Source organism: Netta rufina, assembly GCF_964035555.1.
Source record: "Netta rufina genome assembly, chromosome: 21".
Classification (NCBI taxonomy): domain Eukaryota; kingdom Metazoa; phylum Chordata; class Aves; order Anseriformes; family Anatidae; genus Netta; species Netta rufina.
In genome coordinates this window covers 4461863-4485407 of record NC_140145.1, presented here as the reverse complement: position 1 = coordinate 4485407, position 23545 = coordinate 4461863, and the positions used below count along the sequence as shown (strand labels likewise).

The window sequence follows — 23545 nt, the reverse complement described above, 5'->3', positions numbered from 1 at the left end:
TGCAGTCAAAATTAGCACTGTTATTTGTATTCTTGTGCCCCACGAACGAATTAGCTGGTACTTTAAACATTCCCCACAGTCGTATCATGCCACTCCTTCCATCTCGCCTTTGTCGTCCGATGCCAGAGACAAGCTCAGCTCCATTTCTAGTTTGGCTGCTCTGAAAACCCACAAGAAATCCCGATCTGGTGAGCACAGCTCCTTTTAGGGCTGAAGAATGCCCTCAGGCACCGCGCGCAGCTCCGCGGGCTCCCGGCCGCCCCCCAAATCTGCCACGAGCGGGCAGGGGAGGAAACAGCAGCAACACCAACCACCAACCAAACAGCAAACAACAACAGGAAACCCAGAGTCGTCCGGTAAAATTGCTTTTATTTCTGGCACTTCCGAAGTATAAAACACATCAGCCCAATATTGTATGGACAGAGGGGACGGTGTGTGTGTGGCTGCGGCGAGCCTGACCGCGGCCTCCCGGCACACCTGGCTGGCCGCAGCCAGGCACAGGGCATGGCTTGGGAAGGGGAAATTTAGTGGAAAAATATCTCTTGTATAACAAAATAGGAAACCTCATTTTTCTCAGTTCTATCCCCTCCTCCCTCCCACCCCAGATCGAATGATTTACCTTTTGCTATGAAGCACGAGCTCATTTTTCTACACCGCGCTGTTCAGGCATCCCATAATGGACCCAGAGGCACGTTCCCAGCCCGAAGCCACCCAGTGAGGGCTTGCTGCTTGCCTCTCCTGGGCCCCACGTGCCCACACAGACCCAGCAGTGCCCACTGGGACAGGAGCCCGCGGTACCTGAGCCCCCATCACTGCTGGTCCATGCAGATTTCGGCTCATTTAACGCCCTGCTCCTACCAAAAGCTGAGTGGCACCAAGAAGGCAGGTCCAGGGAGCACAGCTGACCCCCTGCATCCCCTTCCTCACTGCAGACACTAACCCAAAAAGCCCCTGTGAGCTCTGCACGGGGTGAAGCCCTGCTCCATCATCCCACACACCCCGCCACAAAGTGCCACTTCATGGGGGGAAAGAAAAAAAATCCCAGGTGGGACCGAGCGGGCACATCCAACCCTCCGGCACCTCGAATAAAGGACAGTGGCCATGCCAGGACCAAAAACCACAGTAACACCCAGAGCTGGTGCTGGGAACGGCTGTGCTGGAGCACCAGGAGTGATGTGATGCTCACCCCATGCTAAGCATCATGCTGGGACTCCAGGGGTTGCACAAGCACCCAGCAGGTGGCACACGCACCACCACCACCACCACCACCACCACCACCACCACCACCACCACCTGCTCTGCTGCTGGTCCTGCCCCTTCGCCAAGCAGAAAGGAAAGGCAAGCAGGTCTGTGGGTATTTATCACCACAGCTGACCTCTGAGCCTCTGTCACCACGGGGTGGAAGCTGGCCCCAGGGGATGAGCAATTAAAGGCTGGGGGAAGAGAGAGATGTGGTTCAGCTGGGGGGAAGGGAAGCGGGATGCCTGCTCCACCACCTGATTTTCAGATGGGTTTAGAGGTTTACAAGGAAAAAGCAAACGCAGTTTGCTGCTGCTGGGAGAAGAAGCCTTGCCTGGGCCACAGCTCTGCTTTCTCGCCCACGATGGCTGGGGTTTGGTACCTTGTGGCACAGCCAGTGATGCTAAAATAACCCAAGCCTGGCTGCTCTGCTAACAGTAAAATAACCCAAACGTGACCTCTCTTCCCATTGCCTTTCTGCTAATGGGTTCGGGGATGTCTGCTCCAATCACCCCCCTCTCTCTGGTGTCAGAGGAGACCAGATGAAAACCACCTACAGGAGTTTAATAACGAGTTAAAATGTCATCAGTTCATCTCTCTGACCTGAACCAGAGCTCCCGAGACAGCTTGAGGCAGAGACCCCCCCCCCCATCTCTTGGAACCCCTTACTGGGACCTTTCCACAAGAAACTCTTCCAAACACGTCTGTATTTAGGTAGGATTAATAATCCCACACCTGTGAGCGGTGTAAGGCATGCGGTGCCATGCGGGACTGAGCAGATCCCCGCAGGCACGATGGATGGATGGACGGACGGATGGGTGGATGGACGGATGGACAGAGGCAGACACGTCCCGGGGAGAGGCCAGCGGGCAGCTGAAAGCCCCACTGGGAGCAAATGGACAAGGCTGGGATGCTCTAAATTGGATCCAGCCTCTCCCAAATTAATTTCCAGCCCCAGGGAAACACAAAAACAAACCTATTCTGAAGTCCCTGAGCTGGTACCAGTTGGGTCCTGGGTGAAATTCCTGCTGGTTATTTCCCCGAACAGAGGGCTGGAGGTGTTCTGTACCAAACCAAGGTGAAATCCACCCATTTGGGGAAGGGCAAATCCACATTTACTTACTAAAGCCTTGTTTTGAAGGTTTAGGCAGTACCTGGGGCATGCCCCGCGCCCCCGTGCCGGGCTGAGTCTCGTTCATGGGAAAATCGCCTTTAAAAAGGAATTGGTTGCCCCCATGGGATCACCAATGAACTCAATTAGACATCGTATGTTTGAAAAATAAAACTTCTTCAAGACAAAGTATAATAATATTTTTAAAAAATCAGCAACACCCTTCTTCTAACCACAGAGTAACTATAAAGACCTTTTTAAAGAGCTCCATATTAAAATTTCTTGAATACATTATATATTAAATACAGTAACAACATTTCATGCAAGGTTTTCTGTACAAGTAGATCAGCTCAGTAGTATAACAATTCTGTACATTCCCATTGGTCTGGGGGCTCTGCTCATCTTCTTCAATGCTGGTGATGGAGAAAAGAAAGGAAGGATGACTTTTGGCACGCACTGTCCAGAGAAAGATGCACTCTTGCCCACGTGAAAGAGGAACAAGAAAAGCGCTGGAAGCTTTTAAGAGGAAAAAAAAAAAAAAAAAAGTAAAATAAAAACCCCAACAGCAAAGAGCAAAATGCTATCCCGAAACCTGGCTCTAGTGCTGCCGCATCCTCCAAGCTGGGATTTAAGAGAAAGCTCAGGCAGGAATCCGGCTGGCCCGACACCGTCAGGAGGGATCGTGGGGAGAAGCGAGGATGGCAGGAGGGAGCCCTCAGGGGCTGGAGGAGAAAACACCCCCAGTGGCTTCCCCCCTGGGTGCCCTCCTGGCCCCCAGCAGCAAAATCCCAGGAGGAAACTCTGCTGCTGGTACCCTACAAAAGGGATGCCACGAGAACACTGCTCCCAGAGGAGGACCATAGGGGGCTTGGGGGCACTGCTGGCTTGGGGGCAGCTCACCGCTGCCAGGGCTGTGCTGTCCCCCGAAGATCTTACACTCTACTCACTACTCCTGCCAGGGAAATAGCTGAAAATCAACCGAGTGAAGGGAGCGTGGCCAGGAGCGAGGGGCAGACATGAGGAAGGCCACGGGGCTCATCCCCTGTGCCTGGAGCGGGCGCCTCTGCGCGAGCCTGGCTTTGATTTAGCCAGTACAGGAGGGACCTCAGGGGGCATCGGGCAGAGGACGGGCAAGCCACCACCTCACTTTGGTGTGGGATGAACCTGAGAAGCAGCAGGGCTTTCCATGGCACGGGGATCACACCAGGGAGCCCTCCAGCCTCCACCGAACACGCGGCCCTGAGAGCCTCAAGGCCACCGGCACCTGGCCTCGCGGCTACCTTCAGGCCACCACCGCGTGTCCCCCCACCCGTCCCTCCAGCCGGGCAGTGCACAGACCCCACAGCACCCCAGTGACCCCCCGTGAAGGACGCCTTGACCGAGCTCGCTCCACCAGGGCAAAGATTTGAAAAAGGGGGTCTCAAATTCTGCAGGAAGAAATCCCCAAGGAAGAGCGTTGCGATGACCCTGTGGCCCGTGTACAGCTCCATCCCCAAACCCTACGCCAGATGTCCAGTAATTGCACTGTTATGTACAGGAAAAAGAAAGCTACGAAACAAAACAAAAAAAAAATTGGTATTTTTCTTTTCGACGATTCACCCGCTTTTGTCTGGTAGTCGGACACATGCATGTCCTGCTGGCTTCTAGCGATGGTCACGCATGCAAGACTTCAGTCCGAGTTACAAGTTAGGGGTCCTTTAGCTAGGGGTGCCTCCTTCGTGTCGTTCACTTCTTGTCCTCTTCTCCTAAAACGAAGGAAAATGAGAAAAACAAAGTATTGGCGGGGGGCTGGAAGCAGAGCAGCTCCCCGCTTCTGGCATCAGGAGAGGGTCCTTCCTGCTCGGGCTGGGTGAGGAGGAGGAGGATGGTCCCTGGGGGGAGGAAGGGCTCAGCATAGGGAAAAGGAACGAGCCAGAGGCAGGCAGCTGGGGACGGGATGGGATGGACAGGATCCCTCGGTCTTGCCCCCAGGGAAAGCAGAGCAGGAGGCTCTGCTCTGCCTCCCCCGCTGTGTCCCGATGGATGGATGGGCGCTGCTCAGTGGATAGGCACACACTGAGCATTTACACCCACGTACAGCTCCGGGACAACGAGCAAGGACCGAGCTACCCATCACACTTCTTGGGGTTTTGCAGGCGCAGCTCTGTGATGCTAAATCAATCCATTTTCCTGCTTGGGAAACTGAGGCACGGCCAGCAGGTGAGACGGCTCCAGTCCGTGAACACTTAGCAGAAAGCAAAGGAGAAAACCCAAAGCTTGGGACTGCCACAGCCCCAGGGCTGCCCTTCTTCAGCCTGAGCTCGTGGGAGCAGGCTGCAGACCTCAACTCACACCCACCTGATCCCTGATTTTCAAGCAGCCAAGAGCAGATTATGGAGGTGGGAGAAAACCAGCTGCAAAGTCTGTGCAGTGGAGTTACTTTCCTGTATTTCCTTTTACTTTTTTAATTAAAAACAAACAAACAAGAAAAAAGGTAGCACTTCCTGAGAAGAATTATACAATCCCTGTCCGTGAATCTTTGGGCTGTATCTCTCTATCTCTCACCCCTGCATGTGACAACAAACACATCTCTGGTGGGCTGCTGCCACTGTGCCCTTGCCAACATGGGTGCTGCCTGAGCTTACGGCCAGGGAAGTGAATAAATAACAGGAGAGAAAGAAGGAAAAAATAGAACAAAAGAAAATAAACTTTTCCCCAACTTCTGCCAGAATACCTTCCCAGAGCTGGCTGCAGGATTCCTGCCCGAGAAGACACGGATCCCACCAGCAGCATCCCCTGGGCTGACCCAGCACCGCGCGGAGCACGCCAGGGGTGCTGCTGGAGCCCAGGGCTTGTGCTAAAACTTCATTGCAAAACCCCCAACCCCTCTGCTCCGAGCTGCAGGGGCATTTCAGGCAGCCGGGTAGCTCGCCAGCCGCATGGCTTCCCCCACATGCTTTATGTCACAGCGCGGGTGTGCAAGGAGGCAGGCGCGGGGCAGGGATGGGGACAGGAAGGGGACCCAGCTGCAGTGCCAGCAGCGACCGTTTAACCACAGCCTCGGGCCCCTAAACCTCGGCTGATGCTCTGGGAAATGTTCCTGCAAGCAACAGAGCCAGCACGCAGCGTTTCTGCAAGAACTGAAGCCAGAAATGGGTCTGGCACCTGCACAGGGTCAGCGGGACCCCGTCCCTCACTGTGTGCTCTGCCCCGGGGACACGCTGTGGGGGCTCAGGACCGCTCACATGGGGTGGTCACAATGTGCTCACACCCATCTGGATCCTGCCTCTCACCCCCACGTCCTTAAACTCCTGCAAATCTGCATCCAGCCTCCGGCAGCCCGGCTCCTCCGAGATCTGCTCTGCAGCAGGCGAGGCTCTGGGATCGTCCCCTCGTTTTTGGCTTTAGTTTTAGTGTGCTACTGGAAGGGGTGATGCTGGAGGGATGCAGCCCAGCACCAATCCCTCCCTCCACCCAGGGAACTGCTGCAGCTGTAGGGCTCTAAAAATCTCACAGACCCTGCTGCAGTGGGGAAACCCACAGCAGAGACCCCAGGAGAAAGGGAACCCCCCCCCCGTCCCCTTTTGCAATGCCGGGGCAGCGGCACCGCGCGCTTCCCTCCGCTCTTCCGTTTCTAAAGTGTGTGCACAAATGCCAAAAAAAAAATGGGAAAAGAAACCAAAGCAAGGCAACAGAGCTGTAAAACCCCATCCAGAGAGACTCACGCACTGAAAGGTGCAGTACTGACATCCCGTGCACACACACACTACCCTACAAGGGCACGCCAGGATGCTCAGGGCGCTCGCTGCGCTCCCGCAGCAGGGACAGCTCCAGGGAAAATGGGGCTGTGGCAGCCCCTGGGCTCCTGAGGGAGTTTTAGGGACTGCGACTGTCCCCAGGGTGGGTACACGGGGGGTCTTGCTGTGGCTTTTTTGTGAGCAGACATGGAGATTTCAGTCCCTGCAGGTTTTAGGCTGGCTCTGGTTCAGGCTGGGATGCGGAGCCCGGGTGGCAGGGACAGCGGCACGCTCACAGCACGGCCTCCTCTGCCAAGCGCCCTCCTCTCGGAGCACTCAGAGCACAAGGATGCCCTGGGCTTTGCAGATACGAGGGGCCCAAATCTCCCGTGGTGGTGGTGGGGACGCTCACACAGCTGCAATCCCAGCTGAGGTGGCAGGAGGCTGCGGAGCACGGCATCACTGCTGGGGAGGGGACAGGCACCAGTGGCACGGCCACCACCTTGGAAATCCTGAGAAATCAGCCAGGAGCAAAGCCAAAGAGCTACATAAGTGCTACAAAAATAGCCAAGGTGCTCCTCGGGCAGGGCATCACCTCGCTGCCACAGCAGAACTGTCCCCAGAAGCACTGCTGGGGCATTGGGGTTTCCAGGAGCAGCACCCGCTTCTCAACTGCCCCGGCTTTTATCACAGCACAGAGGAGCCCCTGCCGTGGCTGCGTTTCCAGGCTTGGAGCCAGCGCCTGCAGTTTGTACCTCCTGAAACCCACTTGGACAAGAGACTTCTGCAAGATCCAGGCACAGATGGCTGGAAACTTCCCTTCTGCACACCGCAGGGCTCACAAAGAGCAACGCGCTTAAGAAACAAACACCCAAAACATCGTGGCAAGAGGGGGTGCCACATCCCTGTGCCAGGAGCAGAAACCTGCGAGGGCCAGAGGTGGATGTGGGCAGCGACCCTGCCTGCAAGGTGGAAATGACTTGGGGCTGGGGAGAGGAACGCAAAACACGGAGACCACGGTGAAAACCACGAGCCTCAGCTTCCTGCAGCTCCAAGGACGAGGAAACCCAGCGTAATGGAAACGCTGCTTATCTCAGTCTGATCAAAGGAGAAACTTTTCCATGCAAAACCCGAATCAGCAGAACCCACAGCTCAATATTTGCACCTGCCAAACAACCGCCCTTGGCCACCCCTTGGGTTTTGGCTTCTCTGCTGGCAGCTGCAGGAGGTCCCAGGCTGGAGAGCGACCCCGAGCCCTGCCCTGCACAGGGCTCAGACTGGCCCAAACTCCATGCCACCTTCACCCAGATGTGCTCTGGGTCCCCCCCGACACGACCAAGGCTTGGCAGGGGATCAGACCCCAGGGGACGCCCACCCTTGCTCTGGAGTCCTGCAGGTTTTCAACTGGTGCTCCCCGCTCCACGTGTTTCTTACCGTCCTGAGAATGCCTGGTAAAAAAACCACAACACCGCATTTAAAAGTGGCTTTTTTAAAAAAAAACCAAACACGTATCTGCCCAGAGAAACTAGGATGATGCGAGATTTTAATGATTTCTTTCAGATGTGATGATTTAAGCATGATTTTTCCCCGTAGCCATGACTGAGTAGCTGCATCCAAACCCTTGTGGGATGAGACAGAGCGAACCAAGAGCATGCACATGCTGTGACCGAGGGGATCAGGGTGCTCGGAGGAACCAGCACTGCAGGAGCAAGGCCCCAGGGGGAACAGAAGCAGGGAATACTCCAGGCTGCTGTGACAGGCTTCAAAACGATCACACCTTCTCCAGAAACCGCCTCCAGACACCCCGCTACGCTCGGAGCTGGGCTGACAGAGCCGATGCAAAGCCCTTCCTCCAACAGCGCTGGGTTGTTATGAAGGAACACAAAGTGTGGGAGCAAGAAACACCCATCCCCGGCTCACAGATGGTGGAGCGAGGACCAGGGGCATGCAGGGATGAGGCAGCCAAGAACTGAACCAGCTCTCCTACGTCCCAGCCCAGTGCCACGCCGTCATCGCTGCTACACGACAACACATGCCTGGCTGGTGTAAAGCATCTAGCAGCCCATCGAGAGGGGCAACAATTGAATAAAAATAACCCAGAAACACTTTCCATCTGGTCGGTAAAGGCAAGAGCACCTCCAGCTCTCAGCAGAGCCTGGCAGGATGCTGCTGTGGGCACCCCCAGCGTGCTGGGATCTGACGAGGGGTGCAGTGTTTTCCTGCCTGCAATCATTCCCCATCCATCCTCTAAAATGCCCCAGATCCCTCCCCGGCAGGGCTGACCGCACCTGCCTTTAGCCCCAAAATGCAAAAGCAGCTTTGGACAGTTTGCACGGGTCATTGGTAGAAGGTGAAGGCAAAAGGAAGGGATTGCTAGGATGATGGTTGCTAAAGGGGTGGGAAAAAGCCTTGGAGCAAGGTGATGATGTGGAAGGACCTCCAGCCCCTGCTCAGATTGTTCATCTCTCCCCTGGCTACTACCCTCACCCCACAGGCAAGGATGGGGTTTTCCTGCCTTTCTCCCCACTGCTATCCCCTATCAGGTAGCAAAAGGTGGGGGACAGTAAAAAAACACCTTTAAAAATGAAAAAAAATAGAGTCTGGTTTCATAGCAAGGGGCCACCCTGTCACAGGCACAGTGCTGCTCGGCAGCCCCATGGCCCTGAAGGCTTAACTCAACCCAGAAATGACCCACAGCAGCATCTTCTGCAAGAATTTTTGCAAGAAATGAAAGAAGAGGATGATATCATCCTCTCAGCAGGCTGTCTAAACACATGCTGTGATTTATGGCGCGTGGGAACCACTACCCCGGTGCAAACGGGCTCCCATTGTGCCTGCCCTGTGCCAGACCCCAGTGGCAGGCCCATTAAAACCAGTTTGCACAGTGCCACAGCTCCCATTTGGTCTTAAAATAGATGTGGCAACATGAGACAGGGACAGCCACGGAAGGGTGGAAAAATCAAGGGGAAAAAAGGAAGGATTCCTGTTGGAAACCAGTATCGGACTCCTTTTGCTTTAAAGGAAGGGATCCAGTTCCCCGAGGTTCAAGAGGAGCTGGATAAACACGCATGGCAGATTTATCTGTTGTTCCAGCTCCCGGGGAGCATTTCCAGCAGACCTGAGCATCAACTGCTCTGCCTGGCGTGGCAGCTGGGGAGGAAGGGGGTCGGAGGAAAAGGCCCTTTTTGGCAGCTGGGAAAGCGGGGCACAGGGACGTGCAGGCACGGACACCACATCAGCAGGGGGCACGGGTGAGGTGCCCACCAGGCCATCGCCCGCCCAAGCAAAGCACCACGGAGCCAGCAGCCAAGCACCGTGCAGCCCCTGCTCACCGTCCAGGTGGTTGCGGGACAGGTACTTGAGTCCTTCGTCGAGCAGGATAACGGGCAGGGAGATTTTCAGCACCACCACCCACTGCGGCCAGCTCAGGGGGGTGACCTGGAAGATGAGCTGCGAGGCAGAAAAGGATTTGACGTGTTAATAGGGAAGGAGACGGGATTTCCTTTTGTTTAAAAGATGAGCTTTTGTCGCATGACACAGATTGAGAAAAAAATTTGTCCCAGGTACAAGGAGGGATTTCCTCAAGGTCTGTCATGATCTCAAGGAGGGTCAAAAATGACGCCCCTCACTTCTCCCTCTGATGGGAAAAGTGAAGCACAAGCTAGGACTGGGTGCACATGGTCATGGAGGTGCTCAGCAGCAGCACGAGGGAGAACACCAGCTCCTGGGATCAGTGACCCTCTCGATGTCACACACCCTTGGGAATTAATCGAGATTGGACTGCAAAGGGAGACGATGCCTCCAAAAGGGGCTGAGCCTGGAGGCAGCTACATGGCTTTGCCTTGAGGAGAGGGTCTGACTTGTTGGGCCATGGGGACTCCTGGGCCCTGTGCTGGTTTGAGTCACAGGACCTGGCCCTGAGGGCACTCCAGACCCCAAGGGTGCCCCAGCAGATGTCCTCGCCCACAAGCGGAGCCCCCAGGCTGTACACAGAGGTGGCGCAGGGCACTCACGGGCATGGGCTTGACGTAGAGGATGAAGAAGTGCAGAGCCATGGACATGACGATGGCCCCCAGCAGCCAGATGTTGAGCCATGGGGGCATCCGCAGCAGCGACTGGTTCTCGGAGACACTGCGAAAGCAAGGGGACAGCGTTGGTGCAAAAAGCCTCCTGGTGCCCACACAGCCCAGCTCCTTGCTCTTCCAGGCTGTTCAGCTTCAGGCTTTGCCATCATTTGGATCCAGACACCCAGCAGAATGGCTCTGCTGAGCCAAAACAAAGCCCTCGGCCACTGACAGATGCCCCAAGAGACCCTACAAGAAATGGGTTGTGTGCAGGACGATCCTGTAGCCTCCCCACCTGTTCAGTGCGTTGCACATCTCGATCGTCACCAGCACGGACAGAGCCATCGTGGTCGGGTATCGGGACTCGAAGATTTCGCAGTCAACTCCTTCAAAGATGGGGTTGTCCTCGGTGCACCTCATGAAGTTCCTCTGCCAGCACAGGAAACCGCTCGTAAGAAGCTCGTGGTAGGGGAAGGCAGGGAAGGGGAGGAAGGAGGCAAGTGCTTCGGGGCAGCTGGGGAACCTTATCAGGGCCACCAATAAACATCCAACAGCTCGGAACAATTGACAAAAATGTCCTCAGCTTCTGTATTGTGGCTTAGAGATTTTCATGGGTGGTTAATAGGGTGCTTGAGCATACACAGATCTCCAGCAAAAAATCCTTTTCCACTGCACGCCGCACTGGGGTGAGGTGGCACACGGTTCCCCACCATTCAGAGACAGCAATGCAATAATTGACCCCATTCAACGTGGGTTTGGGACCACTTTCAGCTTCTTGGGATCAACTCCCCCCCATGCTAGTTGCTACCAGAAGTGAGGCTGGAAACAAGGCCCCGAGGGGGTGAATTCGTTTCCTGAATGACTTTTCCATCAGGAAGGTGGGAACGTCACAACCACAGATGAACAGAGGCAGGGGAAGACCCCAACTCACCAGCTGATGAAAGGAGACCTGCGGCCCCTCGGCGTCGTACAGGAACCACCAGGTAGCTGCGCCCACCGTGGCCAGCCCCACGTACACTGCGGCCAAGAGAGAGATCCCTCAGCTGGAGCCCCCACCACAGTCCCCCACACCCCCTGCCTCATCCCCCTGCCCACCAGGGCTCACCTCCGATGGCCAGGTAGCGAAAAAAGAGCCAGCCGCTGATGAGGGGCTCCTTGGGGTTGCGGGGCAGCTTGTCCATGATGTCCAGGTCCGGGGGGTTGAAGCCCAGCGCGGTGGCCGGCAGCCCGTCCGTCACCAGGTTCACCCACAGCAGCTGCACGGGGATGAGGGCCTCGGGCAGGCCTAAGATAGCCGTCAGGAAGATGCTGCGGGGGGAAAGCACCAGAAGCTGAGTTAGATGAGCTCCGGGGGCAGCCAGAGAAAGTGTGTGGTGTAAGGGGAGAGCGAGCAGGAACACCGAGTCCAAATGAACATTCGAGCAAAGCTCTGCGGATGAACTTGTGGCCCCCAAGTCAGCAGCCTGCAAGCCTGGGCTGAGTTTTGCAGCTATGATTATTTTTGCTGGTAAAACGTGCTTTGCAGCTGGAAGGAAACCACTGAGCTCGTTCCCAGTACGAACACACCCAACACACACTCAGAGGTTGGTGAGGCACTGGAGCAGGCTGCCCAGAGAGCCTGGGGATGCCCCATCCCTGGATGTGCTCAAGGCCAGGTTAGATGAGGCCCTGGGCAACCTGATCTGGTGGGTGGCATCCCTGCCTACGGCATGGGGTAGGAACTAGATGATTTTTGAGGTCCCTTCCAACCCAGGCTGTTCTATGTTTCTATGAAATGCAAGGGCAAAAGATGCTCGAGCTCTCCCTGCCCTCTGCAGGGCTGCAAACGTGCTGCAGGGGATGGCAGGGAATGGCCGGCAGGGACAGGGACAGGACCTGGTGAGGAGGGCATCGGTGCCACCCGTTGCCACCACCCCAAACACAAACACCCACCTCAGGTGCCCAAACCCATGTCCCCACCGCTGCTCCCCGGGACGCGGTGCTCACCAAACGACCTCGCCGACGTTGGAGGAGATGAGATAGCGGATGAACTGCTTCATGTTGTTGTAGATGGCCCTGCCCTCCTCCACGGCCGACACGATGGTGGAGAAGTTGTCGTCCGACAGCACCATCTCAGCAGCCGACTTGGCGACGGCCGTGCCGGACCCCATGGCGATGCCGATCTCGGCTTTCTTCAGGGCTGGGGCATCGTTGACGCCGTCGCCCGTCTGCACGGAGCCGTAATTAAAGGGGTGCGAGGGGAAGGGCCGGGCAGGGAGGAGGAGGCCGTGGACTCACCATGGCGGTGATCTCGTTGAAGGACTGCAGGTACTCGACGATGCGGGACTTGTGCGCCGGCTCCACGCGGGCGAAGCAGCGGGCGTCGCGGCACGCCTGCCGCTGGGCCTCGGGGGACAGCTCGTCGAACTCCCGGCCTGTGTAGGCCTTGCCGGCCACGTCCTCGTTCTCCGAGAAGATGCCAATGCGGCGGCAGATGGCCACCGCCGTGCCCTTGTTGTCACCGGTGATCATGATGACGCGGATGCCGGCCTTGCGGCACATCTCGATGGAGGAGGTGACCTCCTTGCGGGGGGGGTCCAGCATCCCCACGCAGCCCACGAAGGTCAGGTTGGTCTGGGGGGGGACAGCACAGAGCATATTAAACCCCAAGAGAACACAGCCACATCCCTCTGCACCATGAAACCGTCCCAGGCACAGCAATCCCAGGGCACTTGGGGACTTCTCAGGGGAGGAAACCCTTGGGACACGTCCTGTCAATGGACGTATCCCGTAATTCCAATGCAAGGGCATGCTCCCACCCCTTCCAGTGCTCCTCACACGTTTCTACTCTCCTCCCATTCCTCCTGGAGGTCCCCAGATTCCTCTCGGCAACCACCCCACATGGATGGACGCCTGATGGGACGGCACCGTTGGCTTTGGGATCAGCCTCACTGCACACAGCTCTGCAGTGGGGTTTGCAGAGAAAGAGCTGAGCCACCGCACCACCTGGCACCACTGGGGAAACCAAGGGAGAAAACACTGCTGGGGCAGCGGGAAGGGGGTGGGAGAACTTTGGGAATAAGGAGAAAAGCCCCCGGAGCCGGCCGGTCGCTGCCTACCTCGTAGTGGACGAAGGCGGCAGAGTCGTGGAGCTGCATGGTCTCCCTGCGGACGGGCGAGTCGTGGGTGGCCAGGGCCAGGCAGCGCAGCGTGTCGATGCCCATGCCCCAGTCCCGGATCCGGCTCAGGATCTTCTCCCGCACCGGGGCGGTCAGCGGGACCCGGGCCGTGCCCACGCGGACGTGGGTGCAGCGCTCGATCACGCTCTCCGGGGCACCCTGAGGATGAGCAGGGGGCTCAGGAGATGCCTGCTGGGGGGTCACTGCTGGTCCCCCACCCTCGTCACCCTGGCACAAAGCGATTCTGTGCACAGGGGATAAATCCTGCCACGGGCAGAGCATCACCCCCTGAGTGTGAGCCTGGGAGTGAAGACTGAGAAAGGGATGGACATGACGGGAACACGAGCCCAGAGATGGAGCATCTCCTGCCAGCACTGTGCCGTGGGGCAGGGAGGCACAACGTTTGGGAAAAAGAAGGAAATCTCCCCAAAACGGGAGCACGCATGCAGCCTGGTGGCACGGCGCACTAGATGGCAGCCTCGACTCGAGCACACGGCCAGGAAGGATGAAGCTGCATCGGGTCAGAAGGCATGGGATCTGCCGTGCGGGGATCAGCCTTGCTCCTTCCAGCCCCCTGGCTGCCCACTATGCTCCCAACCCCGTCCCCAAAGGGGCAAGGGCCGAGGGGGGCTGCCAAAAATACACACTTCCCACAGGATGCTTAGCGTGTGCTTGCAATACCTTTGTGATTTAGGAGAACACGGCCTTTAGCACTGCAGCATCTCACCCTGTCCTTTTTTGACCCTGGCAAAAGTTCCCCTTTCAGATGGAACCTGCAATCTTTCCATTGCTCCCCTTAAAATAGTGGGGCAGGACGGTGGCTCCACTCAGTCCCGACCCGACCCGGAGGACAGAGATGACCCCAAACATCTCCGTATGGGAACACCAGGACACAAAGCTGCTCAGGGGCAGCGGAGTGTAATTCCTGCTGCAACTCCTCTGCCCCTTTCTCTTGGGAAGGAAATGCCCTTTAAGTACTATTTTATTTCTGGTTCCAGTGGAAAGCTGAACCCTTTGAGCTTTGTTGGTGTCTGCAGGGTCCAGGCATAAAAGCAAGAGCTGACTTTTGGGCAGGGGCAGCTCCCCTGCCCCCTGGAACCAGGATGCTCAGAGGTTTTCCTCCCTCTAAACCCATTTTTCTTAGTTCTTTTATTTTTTTCCCCCATTGTTTCTGCAAAGACTCTCCCCTCCCTGGCCATACCACTTTACCTGCTGGTTAAACACACAGCAAGGCAAGAAACAACCCCCAGAAAGCACCGAAACCTGCTGGGGTGAGCACTGAAACCTGCTGGGGTGAGCACGGGGACCCCGTCCCTACCTTAACGAACATCTTGCTGCCAGCAGAGTTGTGGCCAGGGCTGGTGGGCGTGCAGTACACCGACATGGACTTGCGGTCACGGGAGAACTCCAGGGTGCACTCCTTCCTCATCAGCTGCTTGATCACCTGCGGGGACAGCACAGGGCTGAGCCGGGGTGGCTGTGGGGCTGCCACAAAGCAGAGAGGTGGGGGCCCATCTCCACCCACCAGGTGGAAAATCCCTCACCTGGGCAGTACCTCGAGGTCTGCACAGTGAGGGCTGTGTCGGCAGGCAAGGCAGGGTGCACACACACATGGGCAGGGGCACACCGACCGGCTCGTGCACCCCGACACCCCAAAAGCCAGGCCAACATTATTATTATTGTTATTATTATTATTATTGCCAACACTATTAATTTCAGAAGCCAAACGCACAACAGGACAGCAGCCAGCCCTTGTCAGACCAATCCCCTTCGCGCACCAAAATCAGCATCACGGCAGCTGAGCCAGCTCCTGAAAGGATGCTCCCAAAAAAGCCATTTACAGGGCATTCGAGGCCAATTTGAATTATTTTCCAGTAAGGGGAGCAGGGATGCTGATGCCTACCTTGCTCACTGGACTCTCTGCATGGCTGCACTGTTTGTGCAATTATTATTTTTTGTTGCTAGGAGGGTGTCGTTTGCGACTGGACACAAACAGCTGTTTGCACAGGACTTTTACAGCTACTTAAATCTCAATAAATCAGCAAAGGGGACAAAAAAAAAAGAGCTGCTTTTGTGGCAAAACCTTGCAAGTTCAAAGTTAAAAGGGCACAGCCCTCCTCATGACGCTCTGCGCAGGAGCGAGGTGGGCACAGAGATGTGCAGGGAGATGTGCTGAGGTTTATCATGCACGAAGGGGGATGCTGGCGCCTGCATTTGCTGTCTGTGGATACAGCAGGCAGGCAGCGAGGCCAAAAAAACAGTGCAGGAGCAAACGGGGATGAACACAGCAAGCGCACGAGGCCGGGAGAGGCAGAGCGACAGCGCCGCGTAACAAAGCAGCTGCTGGACTGCCAACAGATGGGAAACTCCATTTTCCTCCTCAAAAAGCAGTCCAGGGATTTATGACAACCTGCTTGGACCTATCCATGGGACAAGCAGCACAACCGAGCGCCCTTCCTTTGAGCAAGCAAAGACGTGGAGAGGCCTAGCGGCACGACACCAAATCCAGCTGGGAAACCAAGGGCGTCTTCACAGGAGGACGGGGAGACCCCGGCGAGCCGGAGCAGCCAGAACTGGAGGTTCACATGAAAACCAGAGGCGTTTCCCAGAGCAAGTCCCAGAGGTGGAACTGGGGTTTGGGTCAAGACCCCGGGGTCAGTACAAACCCGCACCTGAGGATTACTGAGGCTCGTCCCCCCGTCAGCCCAGCAATGGCACCCTTGTGCCCGATCCATCCTTTTTTCAACCCAAGTGGCCGTGGCTCATCCCCAAGCCCTCCCTCCCTCCCCACTCACCGAATTGCAGGCGTTGGCTCGCTCCACCTTGGAGAGTTTGCTGGTGTCGGTGTCGAAGACATTCATCTTTTCCACCAGGCACGTCAGGGCTGTTTCGGTGGCTTCCCCCACCTTCTCGTAGACTTTTTTTGACTAGAGAGCAGGGAAAGAAACAAACAGAGCTCAAGCTTTGGAGCACAGCCCCATAACACATCTCCAGCCCAGGATGCTGATGCTTGCTGGGTCATCCCGGAGCATGGTCCCCATGCAGGGGGACAGGCTGAATCCAGGCGGGGGCTGTGGGTAGTCCCCAGGGATGGAGACCAGGAGGTGCCACATCGCGTTGGTAGCATCCCTGCTAAGGATGGGCTGCGCTTGAGAGAGTGAAACCCTTGGGCATCCATCACAAGAGGCAAATCTCCACTGATTTTACCCCAAAAAGGCCCGAAGGGAAGGGAAAAGCAGGTCAGGAGCCCGTAGCGACCCGGCCCCACGCACCTCGTTGTAGTCCAGCGAGGAGTCGTTGCAGAGCGCGCAGATGGTGGCCAGCTCCACCAGCCCGTCGTACTGCCCGCACCGCACCGGCTGCTCGTCCTTCAGGCTGCGGGGGGAAAGCAATGGCTCAGAGCCCGACGCTTCGCCCAGCCACACCATAAATACTGCTTAGCTTCTCCCCACGTAGCCCGGGGAAAATATTCTGCAGAGAGGGGGAAAGAGCCTGCGTAAGGCTCAGGGCACGGCGATAAACGCTTGGGCTCTCGTTTTGTGCTTTAAGAAGTGGGGCAGGACTACGTGCCAATAGATGCACTGAGCAAATCACCTCCTGAAGTGCCCCAGAATAAAAGGGGCTGCGGAGGAATGGTAAGGACTGACAGCAGCCTCTTACAGCTCCCCCTGGGTCACTGGCTGGCTGGCTGTGAAGGTGATGGACCAGAAAAAGAGGAAAAAGCACCCCGGGGTCTCCAAGTGCTGGGTGTCCAGAGGAGCTGCGGGACCTGCAGCGTGTCCCTTCTCCTCCCTGCTCCATGGAGGGCACCCGAGGGAGACAAATTTCACAGCGGCATCGCTGGGGCTGTTTCTGAGCAGGCAGCAAAATGTTGCCTCGGGTGAGGGCTTCAGAAGCAGCAGCCCTGTGCTATGTACAGGAGCACAAATGTGCCTGGAAGCGAGCAGCACCGAAGTTGGATGCTCCTCCTTGCCCGCCTGCTGCCCAATGGTGGAAACAGCCGCAGAGATTTTCAGGGGAAGCGAAAAATGATCCGGGCTCCAGGAGAGGTAACTGCAGGTTAGGGCTGTGCAAACCCAGCCGCTCGCCCGCTCGCTGGAAAAATAATTTGTCAGGCATTTATTAGGATCAGTTTATTCCACTGCTGGTTCCCAATGGAAAGAACATTTTGGAGCACTTCTTACAGCTCGGGAGCGGAAAACAGGGAGCGGCCAAGAAAATCTGAAAAATCTGTTTGCACAGGGACGAAAGCACTTTGGGCTGCATTTTGGTGTTTGAGAAAGCAGAAACATTTGGGATGGTTTTTGTGGTGTGTGATGCCCTGGAGAGAGCTGGGAAGGGACAGGGGAACATGCCCATTGCTGGCTGTCCTTGCCTGGAACCGGGTTGGATCATGCTGGGAAAGGCGTTGGCCAAAGTGCTGCTGCCCCAGTGCTGTGAAAGAACCCAAAAAAGGGACACTGCAGCTGCACAGGGGACCTGACCCCAGCACAGCTCCTCGATCCTTATTTAACCAAAATGCAATGATTAATACCAGCTTATGACCTGGCTCGCATTTTAATGGAGATTCTTACTGGAAGATCAAATTGGCTTCATAAATATTCATGAAATTAAGTCTGAGGCTAGGATGAAGTGCAGCCTCTGCATGGCTCAGTGGAGGGGAGCGCGGCAAGGATGCGTCAGGAGGCATCTCCCCACGCCAGGGGCCATCTCCCCATGCCAGGGAGAAAACCTGGGAAGCTTTTTGCCTCCCCCAGATCCTCCCCGGATTCCCTGCACTGATTTCATCTTCTTCTGGGAAAAACAACCATGCTCCCTAAAATGCATAGTTCCTTCCCAGAGGGATGCAGCGGGGGCAGAAGGGTGCCCTGTTTGACCCAAGGACAAGCTCAAAACAGGCTGGGAAAGCTCTGCCGAGAGAGGCAGCAGCTGAAAACGGCTTCTCCCAGCTGCCACCAAAAGTGAGGAGCACGAGGAGCAGCCACCCGATGCTTGCAAGCCCAACCAGTGCCCAGGTGGGGTTTCCGTGTGCGGTTCTCAGTGTGGCTGAGAAATGAGAGCAAAAGCCCAGATTGCTCCCAGCCACAGGGGGTGAGGCTGGGGTCCCCCCGGCGTGGCCACCAGCTCAGCCCTGCCCCGTGTCCCCACGGCGGGGACCGTACTCACATCTGTCCCTCGGGGGCGTAGGTGGAGCCGGTGATGCTGAACTCGTGCAGGCTGCACTGGGTGCCCTCCACCTTCTCCATAATGAACATCTGCGAGGGGGACAGGCAGACACGCAGCGTTAGGCGGCGATTTTTGGGTGCCCACCGCTCCCCGAATCCTCCCAGCTTTCACACCCGCCTCCTCCAGCAATTCCTGCCCGTTGCAGAGGTGCGGGGCCCAGCCAGCTTCTAAGCAGCCGCCTCTGCTTTTCTCGGAGCAGGGGTCACGTCCCTGCTCCTGCTCCAGGAAAGGAAGGGAAGGATCCGGCCAGCTGTGAGCTTTGGGACCGGGCTCCCCGTGCCGCCCCCTCTCCAGCCAGCTCCCGGCCACCAGCTCGCCTGGTGCACTTCTGGGGTTATGGCCTGGTTAATAAAGCCCCAGGGAGATGTAAAAGTCCCACACGCTCTAATTTTAGTGATTTTTGCCTTTCAAATACCTTCCAGACACTCCCTTGCCATTACAGTGAGAGCAATGAAAAAAAATAAAAAATGAAAATGTCATAAAAACCCGCCTGTCCCCAAACTCTCCCCAGACTCCCCTCAGCTCTGTCCCAGCACATCCCATGCTGTGGGGCAGCTCCTGGCACCAGCAGCACCTGACCCAGCCGGGGCAATGGCTCAGCACCACTGCTGGCTGCCTGATTGTTATTTGTGTCCCACGCTGGAGCCAAAAACTAACATAATTAGCAAAGAGAATTGGTTTGATGAATGCATGTCCCCAGCCACGGGGGAGAAATGCCCTCCTCGATCTGCTTGGTGGCTTGTGAAAGTGATGCAGGGACAATTGTCCTTCATCTCCAGATGATTTAATTAAACCCTTCCCATGACCCATCATTAAGGCACAACTGCATTTAGGACACCGCCTGCTGTGATGCTTGCCCCGTGGCTGAGCACTAGCAGGCACCCATCTCCCCGGGAACAGCATCTCCACATCATCCAAGGCACTGAAAATCTCTCTTTTTGGTTTTTAATCCCTTAGGAGAAAATACCATCCTGGATGGCCACACTACCACGGTGCAGTCACACCTCATCGGTTCAGCAGACTCAAAAAGTGGCATTTCATCAGAGGATGCAGAGGTGGTGGGCTGAGGCAACCTTGCACGTGGAAACCTTCGCAAGCTGCCACACGTCCCACACGGCAAATCAAATATTTCGACTCCGCTCTGTGCTGCAGTAAGCGTGGGGCCAGGTGGGACCTCATGCTGCCAGCACGGTACTGCTAGGGTCACCCCGGGCACCACTCGTGTCCAAATTTAGGGTGCTCCCTGTCTCAGCAATTCTCCCCTGTTTATTTTCCTCTGCTCGTCCTCAGCACCAGCAGTGCAGCAGCTCCACGTGCCGCCCACGCTCCCTCCAGCAACCAACAAAGGTTAATTCATTGTTATTATTATTAATTATTGTTGCTATGATTTTTAAGGCTCCGTTTCTGAAACGGCATTTTAAATCAGCCAGGAGGAATTCACCTGGGCCTGAACTTCCCCCAGACTGGAAGCCCCAAGGTGTTTGCAGTTGAAAGCTGAAAACAACCAGCCGGTGGTTAATGGGGAGCTGGGCTGGGGTCTCAGCCCTCACGTCTTGGTCACTGCATCCCTGCTCCACCCTGGGATGAAGGCAAACCCCCAGTGTCACAGAGAGGGGCTTCCTGTGCCGGGATGAGGCACACTCACATCCAAAATGAGCCACAGTCGGCACAGGGCACTGCATGTTCAAAACATGCATCCCATCTCCTAGGGGAATCCTTCTGAACCCAGCCCAGCCTCCACAGCAGACTAGCCTTTCCCTGAGCCTGTCCTCGAGGCCTCTCAGCATCCCTGAGGGGTTCTGAAGAAAATCACGAGGCAAAGGGTGGCAGAAGAGAGCTGGGACTCCACGGGTCCTCCACCCAGGAGGCCAAGATAATGAACATCAGAAACAGAGGCAGAATGGCTGAAATTTCCCAAATCAGAGGCTTCGGTAATGCAGTACCTGCTCTGAGACAACACCAAAAGTAATTTTTGAAGGGGGAGCATCCTTTGTGCATTTTTGAGATGTCCAATGACATCAGCCTTCAGCTGAGCCAAAATCTTGTGGGCCCTTCAGAAAATAGATTCCCATGCTCAGAAACACACACTGGACTCTCATTTATTAAAAAACCTGAAAACGTCCACCCCAGCCACTGGTGTTTTTGCCTGATATGAGCTCTTTTGTTTTCAAGCACAGCCACAAAACAATCAGCACTTCCACAATAGCAACTTTCTTAATAGAAAAGGAAAAAAAAAATCATTCCATGCCCTTTATTTTTCCATGCCTATTTAAAAGAGGTGCCGTGAAACCCACGGCAACCAAAGGTTACATCAGATTTCCTGCCTGCTCCCAGCTTGTACAGCCGACGGAGTGGCAAGCTGGAGCTGAGGGGGAGGTGGGCAGTTTTTGGGTAGGTGTTGTCAAATTTCCAGGTTGAAAAGCGGGTAAGGCGTGAGTGATACATGCCCGCATTTACGTATTTTCTGTGGCATCTTTAAAAAAAGCACTCATCAAAAGGCAGACGAGGTAGGAGAGCTGTCTGGAATAGTAGAAGGTTGTAATCAGCATCATTCACCCATCTGCCAGCCCACGGAGCAGCGTCATTTTCCTCCCACGCTGGAGGTGGCCCCAGCTGACGGCGCCCACCCAATGCCAGCACGGCACAGCCGGCGATGCTGGGAAACCCCCGAGCACGACAGGCACCAAGTCATAACCACCCGGGGCTGTTCAGACAGACGAAGCTGCTGAATCAAGGCACAGCAGCACATCCGAACCTGTGCAGCATCTCTGCCTCACTGCCTAACTTCCAAACACCATCCTTGTGCTCCTTGACAATTTGGTCGTGGTGCATAAGAGCGTGCTGTAAGATTTAGGCGAGTATGATGGAGAGTAGGGTAGAGTAGGGTAGAGTAGGGTAGAGTAGGGTAGAGTAGGGTAGAGTAGGGTAGAGTAGGGTAGAGTAGGGTAGAGTAGGGTAGAGTAGGGTAGAGTAGGGTAGAGTAGGGTAGAGTAGGGTAGAGTAGGGTAGGAGTTTCAGTTGGAAGAGCCCAACAGGGATCATCGAGACATACCATACCCTCTTCTGGATGTGCTCAAGCACCTCGTGGACCTTTTTACACCGGGGAGCCCAGAACCACACATGATGCTCAGGGCAGCCCCCCAGCCCTCACCCCCTGGCTGTGCCCATGCCCAGCCCTGCTCCGTCCCAGGGCAGCACCCGGCGTTCCCTGTGCTCAGCTTCATTCCCCTGCTCATCGCCCGCTGCCCCGACCTGGCCAGATCCCCCTGCAAGGCCTCTCGTCTCTTGAGAGTGAACAGTACCACCAGCAAACTTGCCAAGGATGAACCCCGGCCCTGCACCCGGATCAATGACCGTGACATTGAAAAATCCAGCCCCAAAACCAATCCCTGGGGAAGGCAGCCAGCCAGACATAGCCACCACAACCCTACCAGTCCGCCAGCTCTTCACCTAGCATTGCATGAACCCACTCATCTCGCAGTTGGGCATTTTGTCCAGAAGGGCACCATGAGGGATGGCATCAGAAGCCTTGCTAAAATCCAGAAAAACGGCATCCCTTCACCCACAGAGCAGGCGCTCCGATCACAGAGGGCTATCAACTGCTATTAGACACCAGAGAGCCCAAGCCGACCGTAAGGTGAGCGATGCAAACCACAGCTTCCAGCTGACACACGGAGTGGGTTTGTGGCTTGACTGCCTCACCGCAGCGCTGTCGGCTCCAGCAGGTTTGGGGCTGGTGTCTGGTGCACCGAGACCTGACCGCCCCGTGCACGGAGCACGTACGAGCACATGGGATTAACACGCTGCATCCCGCTGAGCTGCTCTGCTGGCACCTTGGCCACAAGCACCCCTTGGTTAAACACCGATGGATGCTTCTCGTGCACTGAAACCAGCCTGGCTGTCAGTACCGCGCCCTGCGATGCAGAATTCAGCCAAACAAGTAAAAGGGTTATCAGAAATGTGGCAGGGAGCAGGATACTTTGAATTTTAATTTTATTTTTTATGTATTGCAAACGCACTCTTCTGGGCAAATTGATATCAAGTTTGGGCTGAGCTCAACAACAACTGATGCTAAAACCACCTCATGGCATCGCCCTGCTCTGCCTCCCCCTCCCAGGCATTGCTGCTGCATCCAGCTGCACCTCTGCCCGAGCCCAAGGAGCAGGGTCCAGCTGTGGGAAGGGGCCGGGGGGCAGCACTGCCACATCCTACCTGCCCTGATGCAGAGCCCCCAGATGCTGGGGGTGTCCTTCAATTATTTATTTGTATTTATTATTTTATTAATTATTTGCTTAGAGCTGATGGGAACCTCCTCCTCCTGCATGGGCAGCCCCTCACTCCGTTGGGGTTTCCTTTTAAATCCTTTATAGGGCAGAAACATCAGATGTTTCCAGCCAGTTGGAGTTTGTGCTGAGCAAACCAAAGCTTGTGGTCGGTTGCTGCTACACTACCCAAAATTCAGAGAGCAGGGACAGTGGCCAGGGCCATTTTTCCCCTTGGCGACACATTTTCCAAGGTTCTCCTATAAAACTGACGTGCCAAAACCATGAAAAAAGCTTTCCTGAGGAATAATGGGGAAACTGAGAAGCACTGGGATGGCCCAGTCTTTCCTAACAAACCACCACGGACAGCTGGACCCAGGCCTTGCACTGACCCTTCCATTTTGGCCTCGCAGATCTAGACTTCCCAATTTTGCACAGTCCAGAATTTCTCACTGGCTTGGTCAAAAACAGAGGGAAAATGGGCAAGAGAGCAGAAGCGGTGCAGAAAACGTTGGCTTCTCCAGGAGCTCTGCCTTAATACCGAAACCCAGACAGAAGAGATGCTCTGTGGAGTGGGAGCCATGAAATAAGTCAACAAAACTGCACTTCCATGCTGGTGCTGATGAAAAAGAGAGTTTTATATTCAGACCCCACCACAGTAAGCCATAAACCTCACCCTAAGTTGGGTACGAAGGAAACTCGTGGCTCCTTCCACCACCCAACAAAACATCTTCCAAGCACACCTTGAAATTCCTACTGAGCAAAACGC

The 23545-nt window shown here is 55.8% G+C and overlaps 1 protein-coding gene across 2 annotated transcripts in view; it reads right to left on the bottom strand.

Annotated features, from left to right (window-relative positions):
• Positions 1-2741: 2741 nt before the first annotated feature.
• The window catches only part of ATP2A3 (ATPase sarcoplasmic/endoplasmic reticulum Ca2+ transporting 3), a 43849-nt gene continuing 23045 nt past the window's right edge, over positions 2742-23545 (bottom strand). The window contains exons 9-22 of one of the 2 annotated variants that reach the window (XM_084299959.1): positions 18455-18543; positions 16561-16663; positions 16084-16215; positions 14607-14732; positions 13229-13447; positions 12408-12743; positions 12117-12337; positions 11236-11438; positions 11062-11147; positions 10426-10559; positions 10080-10197; positions 9399-9516; positions 7442-7514; positions 2742-4095 (exon numbers count right to left, since the gene is read on the bottom strand). In XM_084299959.1, coding sequence (XP_084156085.1) covers positions 4020-4095; positions 7442-7514; positions 9399-9516; positions 10080-10197; positions 10426-10559; positions 11062-11147; positions 11236-11438; positions 12117-12337; positions 12408-12743; positions 13229-13447; positions 14607-14732; positions 16084-16215; positions 16561-16663; positions 18455-18543 — 2034 coding nt within the window. In that variant the 3' untranslated portion in view covers positions 2742-4019. The remainder of the gene's footprint in view (positions 4096-7441; positions 7515-9398; positions 9517-10079; positions 10198-10425; positions 10560-11061; positions 11148-11235; positions 11439-12116; positions 12338-12407; positions 12744-13228; positions 13448-14606; positions 14733-16083; positions 16216-16560; positions 16664-18454; positions 18544-23545) is intronic. The other variant, XM_084299960.1, reaches the window with a different exon arrangement.